Source organism: Podarcis pityusensis (genome assembly GCF_964106645.2).
Source record: "Podarcis pityusensis genome assembly, chromosome: 1".
Classification (NCBI taxonomy): domain Eukaryota; kingdom Metazoa; phylum Chordata; class Lepidosauria; order Squamata; family Lacertidae; genus Podarcis; species Podarcis pityusensis.
This window is the reverse complement of record NC_138028.1, coordinates 22,763,729-22,782,884: the sequence shown is the minus strand read 5'-3', so window position 1 is coordinate 22,782,884 and position 19,156 is coordinate 22,763,729. Positions and strand designations below refer to the sequence as shown.

Sequence of the window (19,156 nt, the reverse complement as noted above, 5' to 3'; positions counted from 1 at the left end):
ATGTGTTCAATTTCAGAAAATCTTTTTGTGAGTTGAAGGAAGACAAATTCATAATGGCTGATAGCATGTGTTTTACATTTGGTTCACTTATTGAAAAGATGTCATACTGGAGCCCAAGGAATAGGAAGAAACATCAAAATGATGGTTTCTCAAACACCGTGTGCATCTGGCCAGCCCAAATGATACACTCACTTATGCTTTAGAGATATGATTGACTCATAGCAAACCCAATACTTTGTTTGGATGCAAGACACTGTTTGCTATGTAGGTAAAGGTAAAGGACCCCTGGACGGTTAAGTCCAGTCAAAGGTGACTATGGGGTGCAGCACTCATCTCGCTTTCAGGCCGAGGTAGCTGGCATTTGTTCACAGACAGCTTTCCGGGTCATGTGACCAGCATAATGAAACCGCTACTGGTGCACAGAGGACCGTGAGAGAAACCAGAGCACACAGAAAAGCCATTTACCTTCCTGCCACAGCGGTACCTATTTATCTACTAGCACTGGTATGCTTTCGAACTGCTAGGTTGGCAGAAGCTAGGACAGAGCAGTGGGAGCTCACCCCATTGCACAGATTCGAACTGCCAGCTTTCCGATTGGCAAGCCCAAGAGGCTCAGTGTTTCAGACTATAGCGCCACCCACGTCCCTTTGCTGAAATGTGTAGAGGTGTCTTGCATTCAAACATTGCATTGGGTCAGACATGACTGCTTAACACCTCATGGGACACTCTCTCTGAGACCTGCCATCCCTTTGAATAATAGCATCTTTAGTCCCCTTTATTTACGTGGTCTAGACATACATTTCCCCTCAATCCATCATGCAGAAATCACAAACTGTTTTTTTTTTGTTTTAAAGATATTTTCTCCTAAAGTATTACATACCTAAACATTGGCCTTCTAAAAGCCAGTATCCTTCTGTGCAGGAGCAAGTATACCCTCCCTCAGTGTTGATGCAGATTTGGGTGGGGTTGCACTGGTGTGATTCAGAAGCACATTCATCAACATCTGCAATTCAGAGAATAATCAAGCATTACATGATTATTCAGAAACAAAAGCATTTGTCACAACTGCAGAGTCCCATTCCTATAATCAAATATATAAAAGATCCATCTGAGAAAGCAAGGAAGAAGAATGCCAAATACATTTGGAGCAGCTTTAACCACAGTCTCTGAGGCACTGAAGAAAATTCAGTATTGTACTCTCTATGCCAAGGTACTGAGTGCAGGAGAATCATTGACAGTTCGTGAGAAACATGTCCGCCCAACAGATGCTCTGTCTCCTATAGAGCTGATTCAATGACAAAAGTTATTTCCAGTTTCTTTGATATCATGCTACATCTACTAGTTGCTTTCTGAACACACACCAATTGGGAATTTGTAACCCATAATAAAAACGCCTTCTTCAATCAGATCTTTCGTTTGCCTGATCTCCAGAGCACTAGGGCTGTATTCCTAAGCATACTTGCAGCATGATGTAGCAGGTTTCTTAGAAGTAAGTCCTCAGAGTTCAATGGGACTGACAGCACTGTCTTACACATGCCTACAAACAATTCCCATTGTGTTCAGCGGAGTTTACAGCCAGGTAACTGCATTAAGTTGAAACCTAAGGATGCTTTCAGACGGTTCTTTTGTGGGTGGGATGGTACACTAGAAAATTCGGATTTGGCAATTAGAGTGGATTTGGCACAGCAAACTGCCTCCCCCCATTTGATACAAACACCACACAGAATAAATGCTCAATAAGATTACAATTAGGGATGGGGGAGAAATTTGATTCTGCTTATATTTAAAAGCAAAATCCACTAAATTTCAGAAGCTATATGTGAACTGAAATGAAACCATCCTGCAAAATTTACACTTGACTTCCGAGTTTAGCAACACAGTTCTTCAACCAAGTAACATGTACAAAAATGCATACATTGGGGAAATGTGCATAAAATGCAAAAATGAGTGAAAATAACTTCAAAAAATGCATGAAATGAGAGAAAATTGATTGCAAAAAAATTGTATATTAGGCAAAATGGCATCCTATGGGTAGGATTCAATGTTGCACTGTGATGAACGATCCATTAGTGCAAGCATTTCTGCTAGTCAGATGGAACCACCTCCCCTCCTGCCACTTTATGCTGTTTTGGGGCTTCTTCTGACCCTCCAGAGCCAATTGGGAGGGGCACGTGGGCAGGGGAGAGGAAGAAAGGTCCTATTGTGCTAGTAAGATTCATTGTGCTGGCTTCCATAAGCATAACTATTTTTTGAATGTCATTCAAAGATGTATATATTAGGAGATATTTGTATTATAACGCTGACAAATTTTCTTGAGGTCTTAAGGTTTTGCAAACTGATGTGGAAATGTGGAGAACTCAACCTAAGATTGGAAAAATGAGAAACCAAAATCGACACATTTATCCAGCCTTAATTTCACATCCTATACACCCGTTGGGGTCAAACACGTTACTCCCCCCCCTCCCCGCAGTTTGCAGCAAATGGCAGTGCATAGCAAACTTTCTGTGGAGGGTGAATCTTCACTGGGGAAATTAATGTCACTGTCCTCCTTGGTGCAGGGACATGTTCTCCCCCCCCCCCCTTTTTCCTTGCTCATGGTACTCCTTTAGATTCTCTAATCTTACCTAAATGGCTGACTGCTCCCATATAAACCTGCCCATTCACATCTATAATCTTTGGACATCCTTCTCTGAGTGCCCCTGCAAGGTTAGGACAACAAAACAGGGCCTCTTCTGTAATGGTGCCTTATTTGTGAAACCTCTTGCCTGCCTGGCACCCCTTGCCTGCCTGGGTTTTGGGTGCCTGTCCAAAATGGTTTAATTCAGCCAAGCTTTAAGTGACAGATTGCTGGGGTTCCACGTGCAAACACTTATGTATAACTCAAGATCTATACATACAAGTGCTCCAAGGACATTCTTTGGCACCTTTTTGTTCCTTGGAAAATTGCAAGCAACAGCAAATGGAATGGAGGGCATTGTGCAAACATCCCTTCCCCACTCTCTTGCACATTACGTTATATAAATATGGGAATAAGCTGCTTAGTTTTGTGCAACTCACTGATTTCCTGCCAGGTCCTTTTGCTGTGAACATCACTGAAATATATGGCAGAAACAATGCTTAACACGTCTCTACTGCTTTTCACCTCCAGTGTTGTTTAAAAGGACTAATGAATAGGCTATGAATGGGCTATGGTGAAGTGCCAATGGTGCTGCACACATAAGAACTGGTGAGCCAATTTCGTCGTTGGCGGTATTTAAGTTCTGCACAGGTAACTTTCTTTTCATTCTCCAGTATCACTCTAGAATCAGGCCTTACAGAATAGATCTTGAGTTACATGTAAGTGTTTGCATGTGGGACCCCAGCAGTGAATCTCTGATCAGGAATAAGGGCTGCCAGAAACCAGTGGAATATAGAGAAGACAGTATAATCTCCTTTTGGAAGTCACCCCACACCCCAGCAAAGAACAAAAAGTTGACATCCTGATTTGGTCTCTGGTAAAAAATCCTTGAAGATGGACATTTTAAGTCTCCCCTTGATAACTTTGTTTTTGCAAAGAAGATTGTCTTCTAAATTTCTGCCTACATCTCTTTGGCTACAACTGGAATCAACTGGTGGTTTTTTTGTGTTGTTTTTTTTTTTGCAGGTGCTAAATTCATCCTCTTTTACATAGTCAGCCTTTCTGATATACTAAAATTGTCATCCCACTTGCCATTAAAATATTAACCTGTGTCTTCCAATACTGTGCCTCATTTTAGCATGCAAATAGACATGATCCTGTCAGAGTTACGGTTTACACTTGGAAGTCACACAGATTTTAATTACAGAATTAAGCACATTAATATATGCAGTGTTTTTTCTCCTAAAAAAAATATGTTTAGGAGTATTCTCAGTTTGACTCAAGAAAATCGCCATTTTATAGTTCAAATTGGGAAAAATACATACAGTAAATGGACAAAAGTACAAAGTTTCACAAAATGTTTAGGGGTGCGCATACCCCTGCGTCCCCCCAGAAAATAAAGGACAGAATATATGCATATCAATCTGTTGAACCTAATAGTTTGGACACTGAAATTTGCCTTTAAACAGGTGTTGAGAGATTTGGTCTTGGATGGTTCCCAACCTATCAGGCTGTCCTTGAAAAAATAACACTGCCCAAACACAACAGTGATTTGCATTTTGGCTGTGCTTTGTACTTTAGGAATGTAGCATTGTTAAGCACTCCTTACCAAATGCAATTATCTTGAGAGGAAGGAGGGGGGACTAAGAGAAAGTGTGTTATTTCACTGCAGAAAAATCTACAAGAAAGAACTTTATTTTGTCAGTGTCCCAAAATATAGTGGCAAAGGGGTTTCAAGAGAACTTCATATCAGATACGAGATTCCGAACCTTTTTTAGAATCATCATTTTAAAGTAATATGAGCTACTTTTTCTTTTTCACCAAACATTATAAATTAAATAGGCAGATGAGAACAAAACTTTAAAAACTGCCTCCTTAATGGGGGATTAAACTAATTTGTGGGTAATATTAACCTAATCATGCATATTAGGAAGACTGTTGATTCTCCCCCCATTAGTAAGCTTCCCCAGGGGCATCTGGCAAACCACTGGATTGCTAGATAGATAGATTGCTAGACTGGATAGGTCCTTGGTTTGACCCAGCAAGGCTCTTATCATCATTATGTTCTATACATGTTGCTATACTTCTTTGGGAAACGTGGAGAAATGAGAAGAGGGGAACTGAGCTAGTAGATTTCGCCAAATAGTGATTAGTTTACATTCCCACTAATGCGTGAACTTCTTGACGGTACAGTTGAACTGAGTCATTAAAGCTTTCGCTCCAAGGCTTTTCGGAAGGCCAGCAAAATATTGGATGCAGCTGAGGGCGCTTCAAAATTGTTTCCACTGCTCTTAAAATCTTGCACCTCTCTTCATCCTTATGATGCTTTTTAAGGTTGCATTGCTCTGCCTATCCATTATTCAGAGTTAAACCTTCAGATCACTGAAGCTTGTTTCAGAGGAATGAACTGTGTCAATGAAGCAAAGAAAACCACGCTGAGCATTTCACAACTGCTGGCCCAGTTGTACCCCTGTCTGGACAGGGATAACATATTTCTCTTGTCTATGCTTTGGAAACCTCTAGGTTAGATTATTGCAACATGTTATACGTAGGGCTACCTCTGAAGACGGTTCAGACACTTCAGTGGGTGTTGGCTGGCATGGGGGAATTTCCACAACTTCTCTACAATTTCACCACATCATCTCCATGACATTGTCACACTGGCCATGATTGGTGGATACTGGCTGTGTTGCCATGCCCTCCGGGATGCTACCATGTTATTATGGCTGTAGTGTAGCATATGGCATGCATTGTGCTGGTGCATCAGAGTACACCCTTAAAAAAAATACCCTTTAAAATCCTTAAACACTCAAGGGTACTCTAACCAACCACAGAAAAATGCACACATTTTTTTAAAAAAGGGAGCTGCTTGAATTTATGTTCCTAACATGTTTCCATGATACCTTTACTACAAGGGATTATACATAAAGCTCCCTTCATGAGGAATCTGTTCTATGAAGTGGGGGTTTCAGTGACCTTAAGTAAACCAGTCTATCAAACTTATTGATAAACATATCATCAAAACACATTAACAACAATCCTAGCACCAGTTTCTCTCTCTTTTTTTAAAGGTGCCACATCCCCATTATAATGTTTGTCCCTTTCTGCATCTTTTCCAGATCTGCAATATTCTTTTTGAGAAGATACGCTTCTGAATACCAGCTGCTGGAAACTGCAGGTTAGGAGAGTGCTCTTGTGTCAGATCCTGCTTGCAGGTTTCCCACAGGCATCTGTGAAAACAGGATGCTGAGCTAGATGAGCCATGAACCTGATCCATCAGGCTCTTCTTCTGATAAACTCACTCAGATTGTAAGCTCTTGGCTCACAGTCTATCTATCATCTATCCATATATATTTCTATCTATCTATCTATCATCTATCTATCTGTCATCTATCTATCTATCTATCTATCTATATCTATAGATCATCATCATCTATCAATCTTTGAGCACCTAATACACTTTTACCACTTAATATTAAATGATAGAATTTTAGCCTTTGGCATCTGGCTAACACAAGATCCTCAGACATTGTCAGTAACTCTGGCCTAACCTGAAAAAAATGGGAATTGGGAAGAGCTTTGTTTGAAAGGGTAAATTTCTCACTGATGTCTGTAATCCACCAATTTTGCCACCTCCCTCTGGGGAAGTCTTGATGGGCTCTGAGAAAAAAGAAGACTGCCTATTCTTGCCTGGCCAAGGCATTGTGATCTTTGGCCTTGTGGAAGCTAGATGACTTATCCAGGAGAAAATAAATTGCTTTTAAAATTTCATTCAATTTTGGGGTCTGTTCGTCAGCCAGATGTGCTCCTAGTGAAATCTCCATAAAGCTAAGGTAATTCTTCTCTAAGTAATGTGGCTTTGGGGCTTCTTTTTAAACAAATAAGTTGTAGTGGATGAAAGCCAGTCCTGGAGAAAAAATCTTTGAGAATTATTGGCTTAAAGAATGTAACAGCTGTGTCCTCATTACCATTAATGCACCAAAGCGATGCAGTATTCCTTTCTAACTTACACATCACAAAGCCTTCTTATTCTTTTTTTTTTGGCATGTTCCAAGTAGTATTGCCAACTGGAAATGCATTTAATCCCAGCTCAAATAATGTTTTAAACTCCAATTTAGCATTTATTCCCCAGTGCCTTCTGAGCTGAACATTGTGATCAGGGAGAGAGACCTGTAAGTGGGAGTGGCAAGAAGGACAGTGATATAGATCAGGGTGCTCTCAGTGGTGGCACCCTGTTTACTGAACTCCCACACACCCAGTGAAATCAGTCAGCCTCCCATTTTGGCCACGTTCAAGCGGAATGTTAAGATTTACATATTTGTCCCTGTCTTTGGGGCATAATTATGCATGAGGTTTCTGCATTGAAGGGATTAATTGCTGTTCCTTTCAGTCTGATCAATGTTTATAATGTGTTTATGGGTCTTTGGACCGCAATAAAGATTTATTATTATAATGTGTCAATGTTTTATTGTGTTATCTTACATTTTTAGCTGCTCCAAGATCCCTTTGGGATGAAGGGTGGGATTTAAAAAAATTGAACAAAAGTTTTTTTTTTGGGGGGGGGGGAAATACTGGGAAATGTGTCAGCTTGAAACTCTTAACCACTATATGCCAAGTAGGATATAAAAATAAATGAAAAAAATATGTAAGAGAGCCCAATGGCATGTGATGTTGAGTTGCTTGTCCCTGGTGTTGTTGCTTTTACTTTGATGAAATGCACGGAGGCTGCAAAGTAAAGAGAAAAACCAGCATGTGTGCAAAAGAGGGGGTTCTGAGCCCTTTCCATTAGAGTAGTCAGGGCCTCTTTTCAGTGGGAACTCACCAGAACTGAGTTCTGGCACCTCTCAGGTGGGAGCCATTGCCATTATAAGAGAACAAGGGAGATGTTAATGGTGAGTTCTGGCACCTCTTTTTCTAGAAAAATAGCACTGAGAGTAGCCATGTTAACCTTTTGCTGAGAGAGTGCAAAATACCATGTGGCAGCAGCATGGGCTTCAACTGATTTCGGGGTTTGCCAATGCTGACAGTCAGATGATCGGCAGCACTCCCAAAGGCACAGAGCTTTGCAGGTGCCATTTTCTTCCTCTGATCATTCTCACCTCTCTCTTCAGCAATTTTCAGATTGCAAGTTCCTCAGGGAAGATGGGAGCAATCCAGCTTCTTGGTAACGGCCTAAGTATGTTAAGGTAACAAAGGAAGTGGCTCTGTGCCAGAGAGCAGATAGGGGCCCTCCCCTCTCCTTCAACTGGCTGGTTGTTAGAAAGACTAAAGTCAGAGATGAATGCTAGAGAGAGAGCAGGGCTTGAGGCAGGCTGCAGGCAGAAGCCTGAAAGGGAGAAAATGCTTGATTTCTGTTTGAATCCAAGGCTGTGGCTATAGGATAAGCAAGACCTTCTTGGGGTACAGTGGTACCTCGGGTTAAGTACTTAATTTGTTCCGGAGGTTTGTACTTAACCTGAAACTGTTCTTAACCTGAAGCACCACTTTAGCTAATGGGGCCTCCTGCTGCCGCCTCGCCGCCGGAGCACGATTTCTGTTCTCATCCCAAAGTTCTTAACCTGAAGCATTATTTCTGGGTTAGCGGAGTGTGTAACCTGAAGCGTATGTAACCTGAAGCGTATGTAACCCGAGGTACCACTGTATTAATACTGTGAGCCCCTCTATCATAGGCTCAGGTTGTATGCATGTGTAAATTAACCATATATTCCGAACACACCAAAGTCTCCACTGTCCCTTATTCCAAGCAAACCAAAAACCCTGTGTAAGCACCCGTAACCCCTGCAATCTCACACTGCTCAGAGATTGAGGTGATGTGCAGCAATATTGATATGAGTGAACAACGACAAAATCCTTTGACCTTCATGGGTTAATCATACAGAATGTTCTGAAGCAAGAGAGAAAATGCAATTAGGCTTTGGGTCACAGCTAATCCACATAATGATGGGAAATGTAGCCAGGGGGAAATGTCAAGCTGCCTTCGGGTGAGTCAGAAAACAACTTTTTGCATAAACAATTTCAACACTAATATGATCCCATCAACAAGTACTTCAGAGTCAATAAAGCATCAAATACTTGACTGTCAAACATGGGGAGAGGAGGGCAGATCTCATTGATGTGTGTACAGGCCAGTTACAAATGATCACACTGGAGGGAGATTCCTAAGGAAGGTTTACTAAACTCTTTTAGAAGCTCTGCCTCCCATTTTCAGAACTTGCACCACTGTCAGTCTTCTATGGATTCTTCTTCACAGCTCATATGGAAAACACATTTGATCCATCATCATGTGTCATTAATCATCAAAGCTTTGGAGTAAATTATAAAACAAAGATCTTGGATATTAGCTATAAATATACTCATTTATTTATAACACATGCATATTGCCCCCACCCCTTCAGCTAAAACCATAGCGGTTCACAGCATGAAAGTTAAGATATAAAACACAATATAGAAGCATAAGAGCCTGCTGGATCAGACCAGTGGCCCATCTAGTCCAGCATCCTGTTCCCACAGTGGCCAACCAGAAGCATAAAAGCAGGACCTGAGTTCAGCAGCATCTTCCCTACTTGTGATTTGCAGCAACTGGACCCACATCTGCATAGTAGCTGTGGACAACTGTGTCCTGAGTCATCCAACATAGGATGTCCTTGAGTTCTGGTTTTATGAGAGAGAGAATAACAGTGCATAGTTATCAACTATGAACTTGTTCCCACAGGGGGCAGTGATGGCCACCAGTCTGGTTGGCTTTAAAAGAGGACGAGACAATTTCATGGAGGACAATGCTATGATGACTATGTTCTACCTCCACTATCAGAGGCAGTGTGCTGGGAATTGCAGGTGGAAACAGGGCTGTTGCACTCATGTCCTGCTTGCCGACTTCCCACAGGCATCTGGCTGGCTCCAAGAGAACAGGATGCTGGATTAGATTAGCCTTTACCCTGATCCACCATGCTCTCCTTATGTTCTTCTTTTGTGCAAAGAGGTTCAATCACAGGCATCTCCAAGAAGGGCTGGGAAAGAGCCTCTGTTTCAAACCCCGAAGAGCCACTGCTATGCTGAGCTAGACAGGCCAATAGTCTGAGTCAGTACAAGGCAGCTTCCTATGGCTCTAATATAGGATAAAACAGCTAAAAGCATCTACAATATCACAACAATACACAATGCAGTAATAACAAAACCAATAATCTCTTTTAGCAAACAATCCAGCACAAAGACTAAAACAGACCACTAAAAACACCGATCTACCCTCTCAATTAAAACCAATCCGGGAGGGGAAAAATGTTTTCAAGGCATAAGGGTAGGATCTAGACACATACAAAAACCGTTCTGAAAATGCTTTTTTTAAAAAAAAAGATTGAATTTTCCATAAGGGTCACCATCGTCATCTTGTGTCAAATTGTATATTACACTTAAAAGACAATTAAAACGTTTTATTTGAGGCTGTATAGTTGAGTCCAAGGATGGCACCAATTGTATTTCCTGAGGGAGGTCCACCATTTTGAAGCAACCACTTAAACATAACACCATTCTAAAGGGCATTACTTTTACCAGTTGCAGAGAAGTCCTCCATTCATAAAATTCCCTGATCAAGGAGTTTCACAAAGCTGACCACACACGAAAAGGACATGATCCTAACCCCCATAATTGAAATTTTTCTTCTTCCTGTGTGATACTATAGGTTTTGGCACAGTGACCTGTGGGATTTCATGAGGGGATTTAGCTTATGAGCCACCCAGCTCATAAATCCATTTGGGGTAAGTAAACTACCAAGAAATCAGCCACCCCAACCAAGGAAATCTTTTTGCCTCAATAGACCAGTACCAGTCAGCTGATGATATGGCATGACCCCTGTAATGCTTCATTGGTCTGACCAAGAAAGAGACTGGTTATTATCCTCAGAAGGCAAGATTGCCAACTGGCAGTTCTGTCTAGTCTGGCATTAAGTTAGTTCAACTTCAGACGCTGTCTAAGAGAAGCCGCTGCTTCTTCTGGGTCAGTTAAAAACAAAAACCAAACCTATATTGCTGGGCGTCATCAGCATAGTAATAACACCACATTCCAAATGTTCAAATGATCTTTCTCAGCTGTTTTGATACAGATGTTGAATGCCGGGAGAATAAAATGAACACCTGTGGCACTCTGCAAGACAAAGCCCTTGGGGGAGGGGGGCGCTGGTTTAAAATTCCTCAGCCAAATTCTCCAAGAATGCCTGGAAAGGACAAAGTGCAGCCCGTCAATGCTAGTCCCATTGTTCCTACCATTTCCTGAAGATGACCCAGAAAAAAGTCGTGATCTATTATACTGTAGCAGAAGCAGCAGAGGTGTCCAAAACAAATCAATCAACAGAGAAGTAGTTCTTCTACCCACCACCACATGCAGATAACTCACCAAGCCCTTTAAAAGCATTTTCAGGATACAAATACAAGTCACATTAGTGAGAGTTAAGTGTTGGATTTTTTAATGTGTGTTTGGTGTTCTTTGTCATGTCAGAGGACTGTTCTTACCCTTCTAGCTTGCACTACTACATTCCTCATCAGTGATGTGCATGAAGCGTTAGCTGGAGGTGGGGAGACAGGTTGCTTCTTTTTACAGCTGTTCACTTCAATTCTAAAATATAATGGCCCATTGAGCCTTGCAGCTGGGGCTTGCATGGGTAGGTCCATCTGTGCAGGAGTCACTTTGCTATTTACTGGACGGTGCCTGAACACATTGCATCTTCAACCTACTGCATATTCTTAACACAATCCAACAAACTGTGTTTACTACAAGGCATGCTTCGCAAAAACACTTTTCTAATCCAGCCAACAGAATGTGTAAAACTGGATTTTATGCACATATCAGTGCAGTTACACAATCAGTGATGCTCATACTAAACACTGATGAGCACATCCTAAACCGACTGTGTACTTGCTTCCTTCAAACTTGTGGTCCAGCTGAAAGGTGGGCTGGAATTGATAAAATAATTTTTGTATCATCTTGGAATGCCTGAACATGTCCAGCCATTCTTATCACGCTGTCAAAGGATGGTAAATGGGACACAGGACAATAGTTGGTCCAATAGTAATCACTAACCAGCAAGGACAAAGATCAAAAGCAAAAGCAAATCCACAAAAAACAACTGATGACACTTCTAGTTTAGTCTCTGTACTAATTGCACAGTATCCAAGTCACAAAGAGCTCAGCAATTTTACCTACAAATGTCTAACAATATTATTATTGCAATTATTAATTAAAATTGTTAGTTGCTTTGTCTTGCCAAGGCAACCCAGAGCAATTTACAACCAAACAACAACAAAAACCCACATAAAACCATGGGGGTGGGGCATACATTAAAACAACCCATCCACATCTAAAAAACCACAGATAGTTAAAGGCCAAATTGTCACAGTAGACTTGATTTGGTTCAGCGACTGCACTCGGGGCACTCCTGTTTGGTCCATGATTTCCAGGCATGGGTCAGACAGGTTCTTCTTTTGTCCCAACACTTTCCCTGGGAACTCCCACAATTTACTGCTGAATCTGAGCAAATATCAATTGAGTTTTCTGCAGATTGATGTTTGTCCTGATTAAGCAGTAAACAGCAGGTTTTCCTGGGGGAAGCAGTGGGGCAAAAGAAAAAAACCTCTCAGACCTATGGCTAGAAGTAACGAATCAAATGAAAGAAATAACCAGAAGGCATCTGGAGCAGAGCATCTGATGCCTGGCCAATGAACTAGTGTTTCTAGAAATGTTACATGACTTCTTTCCAAGACGGGGAAGAGTGGCAGCAAAGGAAAATGGACAAGTCAATCCTAATCTAGTTTGAGGACCAGCCTAGCCAAAATATGTTACCAATATATGAGGGGGGGGGGAATCCTAGGACAGGGAAAATTTGACAACCATTCCATATATCTGTATGCACAAGCAAAACATGAGTGATATATATATATATATATATATATATATATATATATATATGAAATTCAATGCAAACCATAAAATCCAGTTTTCTTGCTTAGCCAAGCCATCAAAAGTCATCTCTAATGAAAATGACATAAAGCATCTAATACTTAGACTGTGAGGACACTCCAGGAAAGTATGAATTAGGAGACAAGAGGCATTTTGACTGTTTACTCCTGTATGAAGTGCTGATGGACCTTCTATTAAGAATCACTATTCTTATGTAGCTCCAGTTTGTCTTCTCACAAGGTTCTGTAAAATTCACTGAATAAACCAGTATTTCACACATTACATAGTGACAACCTGGGTTTGCTGCTGAGCGTGGCAAGAAATCGAAGGCAATCCTGACTCTCTAATAGGCAGCATTTATGCTTCTGAAATGCAGAACTAATAATTTATCTGTTCTAGCGACAAGACACAGAGAACAGCATCAACCTCAAACTTGTCTCTGTCTATGGAGTCTGGCAGTGCACTCAAATTATCTGGCCAATGTGCAAATGTTGAAGAGCCAATTCATATTTTCTATATATTTTGGCCAAACATCTTGATTATGGCATAGAACTGCAGCCAGTTTTAGGTTTGGAACCAAACCGAAGAGAAACAAACAAAGCTGAACCAAGAAATATAAGGCAGGAGCCAAGAATAGCAATCAATTTTATGTGTCAGTGTGAACGCTGCCATCTCTAGACGCTACACAGGACCTGCAGGCAACACAGTTTTCCAGAAATCTGAGGGCTGCTTTGACATTTAAACAGCACTATGGAACCCAGCTGAAACATGTTCCACATTGATGGCTGCTCCGGGCTGCAGTTCTAATGGTAGAGTGGCTTGCCACACGGATCCCCTACATAATACAGTACGGTGAGATGCTGTGACACTACCAGACATGAACATGCTATATTTTATACTTGCCATACTGAACAACTGCAACACCATAACAGTTTCCTCCGCATGAACAAAATACAATGGTACCTCAGGCTAAGAACTTAATTCGTTCTGGAGGTCTGTTCTTCACCTAAAACTGTTCTTAACCTGAGGTACCACTTTAGCTAATGGGGCCTCCCGCTGCCGCTGCACGATTTCTGTTCTCATCCTGAAGCAAAGTTCTTAACCCAAGGTACTATGTCTGGGTTAGCGGAGTCTGTAACCTGAAGCGTCTGTAACCTGAGGTACCACTGTAAAGGATTTTGGCCTGGGAAGAAAAAGCGCTTAGCATGAGATGCTAAGGAGGAGAACCAGGCCTCATATAAGGGCTTAACTGGTGAAGAAACTGAAGCACAGGCTTCTCTTTAAATATCTTTAGATTGCAAGCCTGAGGGCAGGAACCGTCTTATTACTGATCATTGCAAGCTGCTCTGGGAGTCATTTCAGCTGAAGAACGGGGTAAATAAATAAATAAGTAAATAAAGATAATTCCAGCACAGCTTGTTCATGTGACCACAAGAGTGGGTTGCTTCAATTGTTCTGATCACCAGAGAACATGGCTATAATTAAATTGAAGAAAGAGAGAAAACTCAGATTTATCCAACAAGACAAACTCAGGTGGGGAAGTTGTGACTCTCTAGACTCTAACTCCCATCAGCCCCAGCCAACATCGCTTTTGGTAAGCGATGATGGGAGCAGCAACTTGTGGAGGGCCCCCACTCCACTTTACATCATGGCTGGGAGGGAGACAGAATTGTGCACTCGTGTTCTTCAAACCTGTGTGCATAATAAAGCATTTCAGTATTTTCTTGAATGTCCGTCCATATGCTCTGTAAGCTAATGATTATTTAGGATTGTGCAAATACACTGCTACATGTAATAATAATAACAACTTTATTATTTGTACCCCGCCCATCTGACTGGGTTGCTCCAGCCACTCTGGGCACCACTTTTTCTACCAGTGAAAAGTGCAAAAATCTGTGAGAAAATGGCCATTACCCTAATGTACAACTACCCATGTTTCCCAAGGCAATAAGTACATGTGCAGATGCCCTCTGTGGAATAGAGAGATCCCCCCCCCCCCAATCATTTAGTGACTTGTAAAGAAAACTTGCTAATGGGCCAAGATCATTTGTTCATTCCTTGCATTCTTTTACCCAGCATGTAAAATGGTTCCCATGCTATGTTAAATTACTATCAGAACAGACTGAACTAACAGACACATGCTGAATTTAATGGACTTGGCAATGCTGAAATTAGGAGAAAAAGAAAAGCTTGAACAGAAAGAAAGCAAGGACAGTGAACAGTGTGGAGAATAAGCAACTAATAAAGAAAGCTGGTCAGACACAGTGATGAACTATGTTTTAGTGTTATATGAATTTCTCTTGGTTTTGTGGGCTCCACCCTCCCTTCTGGCACAAATGCAAGCAGAAGACTGAAAGCTTTGGCTTTCAGTTCTAACTAACCATGTTTACTCATTATATCTGCACCCAGACAAACTGTAATTTTCTTAACTATGGTTTAGCAAAACATGCTGTGCACACACACACACGAGCCCAAGTGTTGTAACTACATCCAGCAAACCAGATCAATGATATGTACTGTACTGTACTGTACAGTACCGGACAGATTCAGATATCTGAAATCAAATCTCCACTTAGCCACGTCTCTGTCTAATATAACTCTCAGGGTTCTTAAGAAGTTAATATGAGTGAGAGAGACACTCTGTACACTCCCTGACCTCCCTGAAGGAAGGTCTGGATAAAAATGCAATAAATAATTCAACTCTGCAAACCGAAACAGTGTGAGCAAAATCTTCCAAACTGGCCCTGGTCCATACAATCCATGGCCTCTCTGGCCAATACTCTTGATAGCTATTTTCTTACTAGACCCACTGCTTGAGAGGATATGGGACACAGTTTTGCCTTATGGAATTTAGAAGTCCCTTTGTTCACGTAGTCAGGCCCTGCCTGTCTTCCAATTGTAGTGTGGATTTTGCCTGGCAGGAGGAGGCTGAGAGCCAATTGTATCAAGACAAGCGCATGGAAACATGAAAGCATGAAAGCTGCTCACTCCTTAGTTGTTTTCATGACCAAACAGCTGTCCGCACAAACCAAAATTGGACTTCAAAGTATTTTATCTGGTTCCTAGGTAAAACTGTTACCCACAATTTATGTGGTAAGGAGAATAAATTTATTTTCAAAAGTTATGAGAGATGTATCAAGATATCCCATACTGAAACAGATCACCTCTTTTTGGGGTTTTCATTTTTTATTTTTAGGAGGTTACATACACTGGCTGAAGAGAGACAATATGAAGCCACGTATACACACACATACACACCTGTGCTGCTGCTTTATGTATGCCCCTAAAAGTCAAGGGATTTCTACCAATCTCTTCTTTTAAAAAAAACAAAAACTTTTTAAGAGCAAAAAGACCTCTACAGAACAAAGAATAGCTAAAATATGAATTCACAATCATATTAACAATTCAATTATTTGTTTTATTCCCACATTTTTTGGAAACAAAATATTGCAAACCTATTCTAAGAAACATAGGCTGAGCACAGATAAACAAGCAAACAACAAAAATAATTTCATCATAACTTATTCCAAGAGACACCAGCCAAAACAGATTTACAAACCTATTCCAAGGAACAGGAGCCAAAGAGGGAGAGGGAAGGAAAGAATATTGTTTTAATATGACCTTGGGGGGATATCTATATATTTATTTATATTATCTCTAGCACCACTTTTCTGCCTATATCGTTATTCCAATATAAAGTAAAATCTTTCCATCTACTTGATATGTTTTCCCCCTAGCCATTGAAACATCCCAATTTTATTTTATTTGTACTCTGAAATAAATAGCAATATAAAAAAAAACATATGAAGATTAAAAGTTTTGGCCTGCTAATTTACTGGAGAGCTTCATAATGCCAAAAATGGAATTGAAAAATAAAAGATTTTTTGCCTGGGAAAAGACATAAGGAGAATGCACTTAATATGAGATGCAGAATGCTGATAAGGATGAGTTTCAGTCTCCTGTTTCTACAACTTTCCCATCTCCCTAAATTTAAAACTGTACTGCTGCTCCATTTCTTATTTTCCATTTCCCTGCACTCAGACCTTCCCAAAGGAAATAACAATAGAAGGGTTATAGCTGCTACCTTTTTACATATGGGGAAATAGTTGCATGGCAGACAGATGTTCACCAGGTGAAACATTTTCCATCAGTGCTGTTTCATGCCAGGAGATACTAGACCAGTTCCATTTCTGTCTCACATGGAATTCTGAAAGGCAAAGAACTCTTCTTCCCGAAATGTGGCAAGTATAGGAACTTAATAAGTTGCCTTATACCAAAGTAGGCTATTGATCCATTTAGCTCAGCACTGTTTACACTGACCAGAAGTGCTTCTCCAGGGTTTCAAACAGGATATTCCCAGCAATATCTGAAGATGCTAGAGAATAAACCAGGGATCTCCTTCATGCAAAAGCAGATGTTTTACCACTGAGCTACAGCCCTTCCCCAGCAATGCATACCTTAGAATCCCCCACTGCTGGGAGATGAAACAACCACAGCATCATCTGCTCATTAATATCCAATGACCACTGATGGCTGGGGGCTACTAGCTATATGTCATATCCAACCTGCTTTGCGGGGAAGGGCAGTGAAGAAAAGAGGTTTGGTTTTTTTTAATGTACTCAGCAATAGATAACCAAGTCATAGAATCACAGAATTGTAGAGTCAGAAGAGACCCTGAGGACCATCTAGTTCAACCCTTTACAATGCAGGAATATGCAGCTATAATAATAATAATAATAATAATAATAATAATAATAATTTATTATTTATACCCCACCCATCTGGCTGAGTTTCCCCAGCCACTCTGGGCAGCTCCCAATCAAGTGCTAAAAACAGTACAGCATTAAATATTAAAAACTTCCCTGAACAGGGCTGCCTTAAGATGTCTTCTGAATGTCAGGTAGTTGTTTATCTCTTTGACATCTGATGGGAGGGCGTTCCACAGGGCGGGCGCCACTACGAGAAGGCCCTCTGCCTGGTTCCCTGTAGCCTCACTTCTCACAATGAGGGAACCGCCAGAAGGCCCTCGGCGCTGGACCTCAGTGTCCGGGCTGAATGATGGGGGTGGAGATGCTTCTTCAGGTATACCGGGCCGAGGCCATTTAGGGCTTTAAAGGTCAGCACCAACACTTTGAATAGCGCTTGGAAACAGACTGGGAGCCAATGCAGATCTCTCAGAACCGGTGTTATGTGGTCCCGGCAGCCACTCCCAGTCACCGGTCTAGCTGCCACATTCTGGATTAATTGCAGTTTCCAGGTCACCTTCATAGGTAGCCCCACGTAGAGCGCGTTGCAGTAGTCCAAGCTGTCCCATATGGAGGTTGAACCTGCAACCTTGGGGTTATCAGCTATCCAAATGCATCTCCCTAGCAAGCAGAGGGGCCTCGTGGGCTCCCAGGGTATGTTGCTGCTTTTGGAAACTGATGCAGCTTTGAAACTAGACTGTTTCTCTGGGTGCACATACATTGATCTCTAGGCTCATGCTATGATTTTGCAAATAGAAAAGTATTACAAAAATACAGTCATCTCTTCTGACAAGGAAGCAAATCCCATAGAAGGCTACTGTCTGAACTTCCTACCAGCTGAGGAAGAGGAGAGCATGGGATTTTCTCTTTGTTTTCCTTTTATCACTGTTCCTAGGTTTCCCCTTCTGTTACAAATGATTCCCCCCCCTTTCCTTACCCATTTCCATGTTTTCATATCTTTGCTTTTTCATGCAGCCACTCTGCATTAAACATTTTAGCAGGAAAGCTGCTTCTTCTTTTTTTGAAAAGTCTACCCATTGCGTTTCTTTCTAACAATTCTGAACGAGGATTACGAAAATCATTGTGAAGCAGGAAATGGCAGGGGTGGGGTGAAGGGAAATTGGAAGCGACTTTCAGCTTAGCTTATGAATGTGTAATGAAAGAACGTGAGGCTTTGCTTCAGTCACGGTGTGCCAAGGAGGGATACTGAACAAAAGGGTCATTATTATGGCTGAGCATTCTAAGAGCTTACAAGAAAAACAGTCAGAAATGGAATAAGTTAAAAGGGGTCACAGCCAGATCAAAAACGTTGGCCTAGATTTAGTGCTTTATGCTTTGCTTCAGGAATGCAATTTACTCCCACCTGGATCCAAGCAGCTTCATAGCAGTTGTGTCTATGGTGGTATTCCCCCGTACACGTAGATATGTCTAGCTTGCTTGCTTGGGCTGCAATGCCCTAATCCATGTTGTTTAAGCATTTTTTTTAATCCTTCACTCATGTTTCAAATATGTCAAACATGCAAATGGCAGAGCTCCTCTTAGTAACATGATTCATGTCAATTCAGCACTTGTATAAACCATGTGAGTTACTCCAAAGTATGGGGCATACGGGGTGTATGGGGAGAGGCACTATCTCTGCTGGGGGAAGCATCATGCTCCTTCTGGGGTAGTTCATCACCACTGGTCCCTACCATGCACTCAGCTCTCATTTGTTGCTCCTAGAAGCTGCCAGTATGTAACAGTAGCCACACCCAGGGCAACAGCTTTGACTGGTCGGCTAAACCAGGTGAGGGTAGCCGATAGGTCATAAACCCTTGGTGAGTCTTGTCTATCTCCTGCATGTGAAGAC

At 41.4% G+C, this 19,156-nt stretch overlaps 1 protein-coding gene across 2 annotated transcripts in view; it reads right to left on the bottom strand.

Annotated features, from left to right (window-relative positions):
• Positions 1 to 19,156, bottom strand: part of FBLN5 (fibulin 5) — a 63,292-nt gene that overhangs the window by 15,150 nt on the left and 28,986 nt on the right. For both annotated transcript variants that reach the window (XM_080985563.1, XM_080985564.1), the window contains one exon: positions 881 to 1,003. In XM_080985563.1, the coding sequence (XP_080841689.1) occupies positions 881 to 1,003 (123 nt within the window). The remainder of the gene's footprint in view (positions 1 to 880; positions 1,004 to 19,156) is intronic.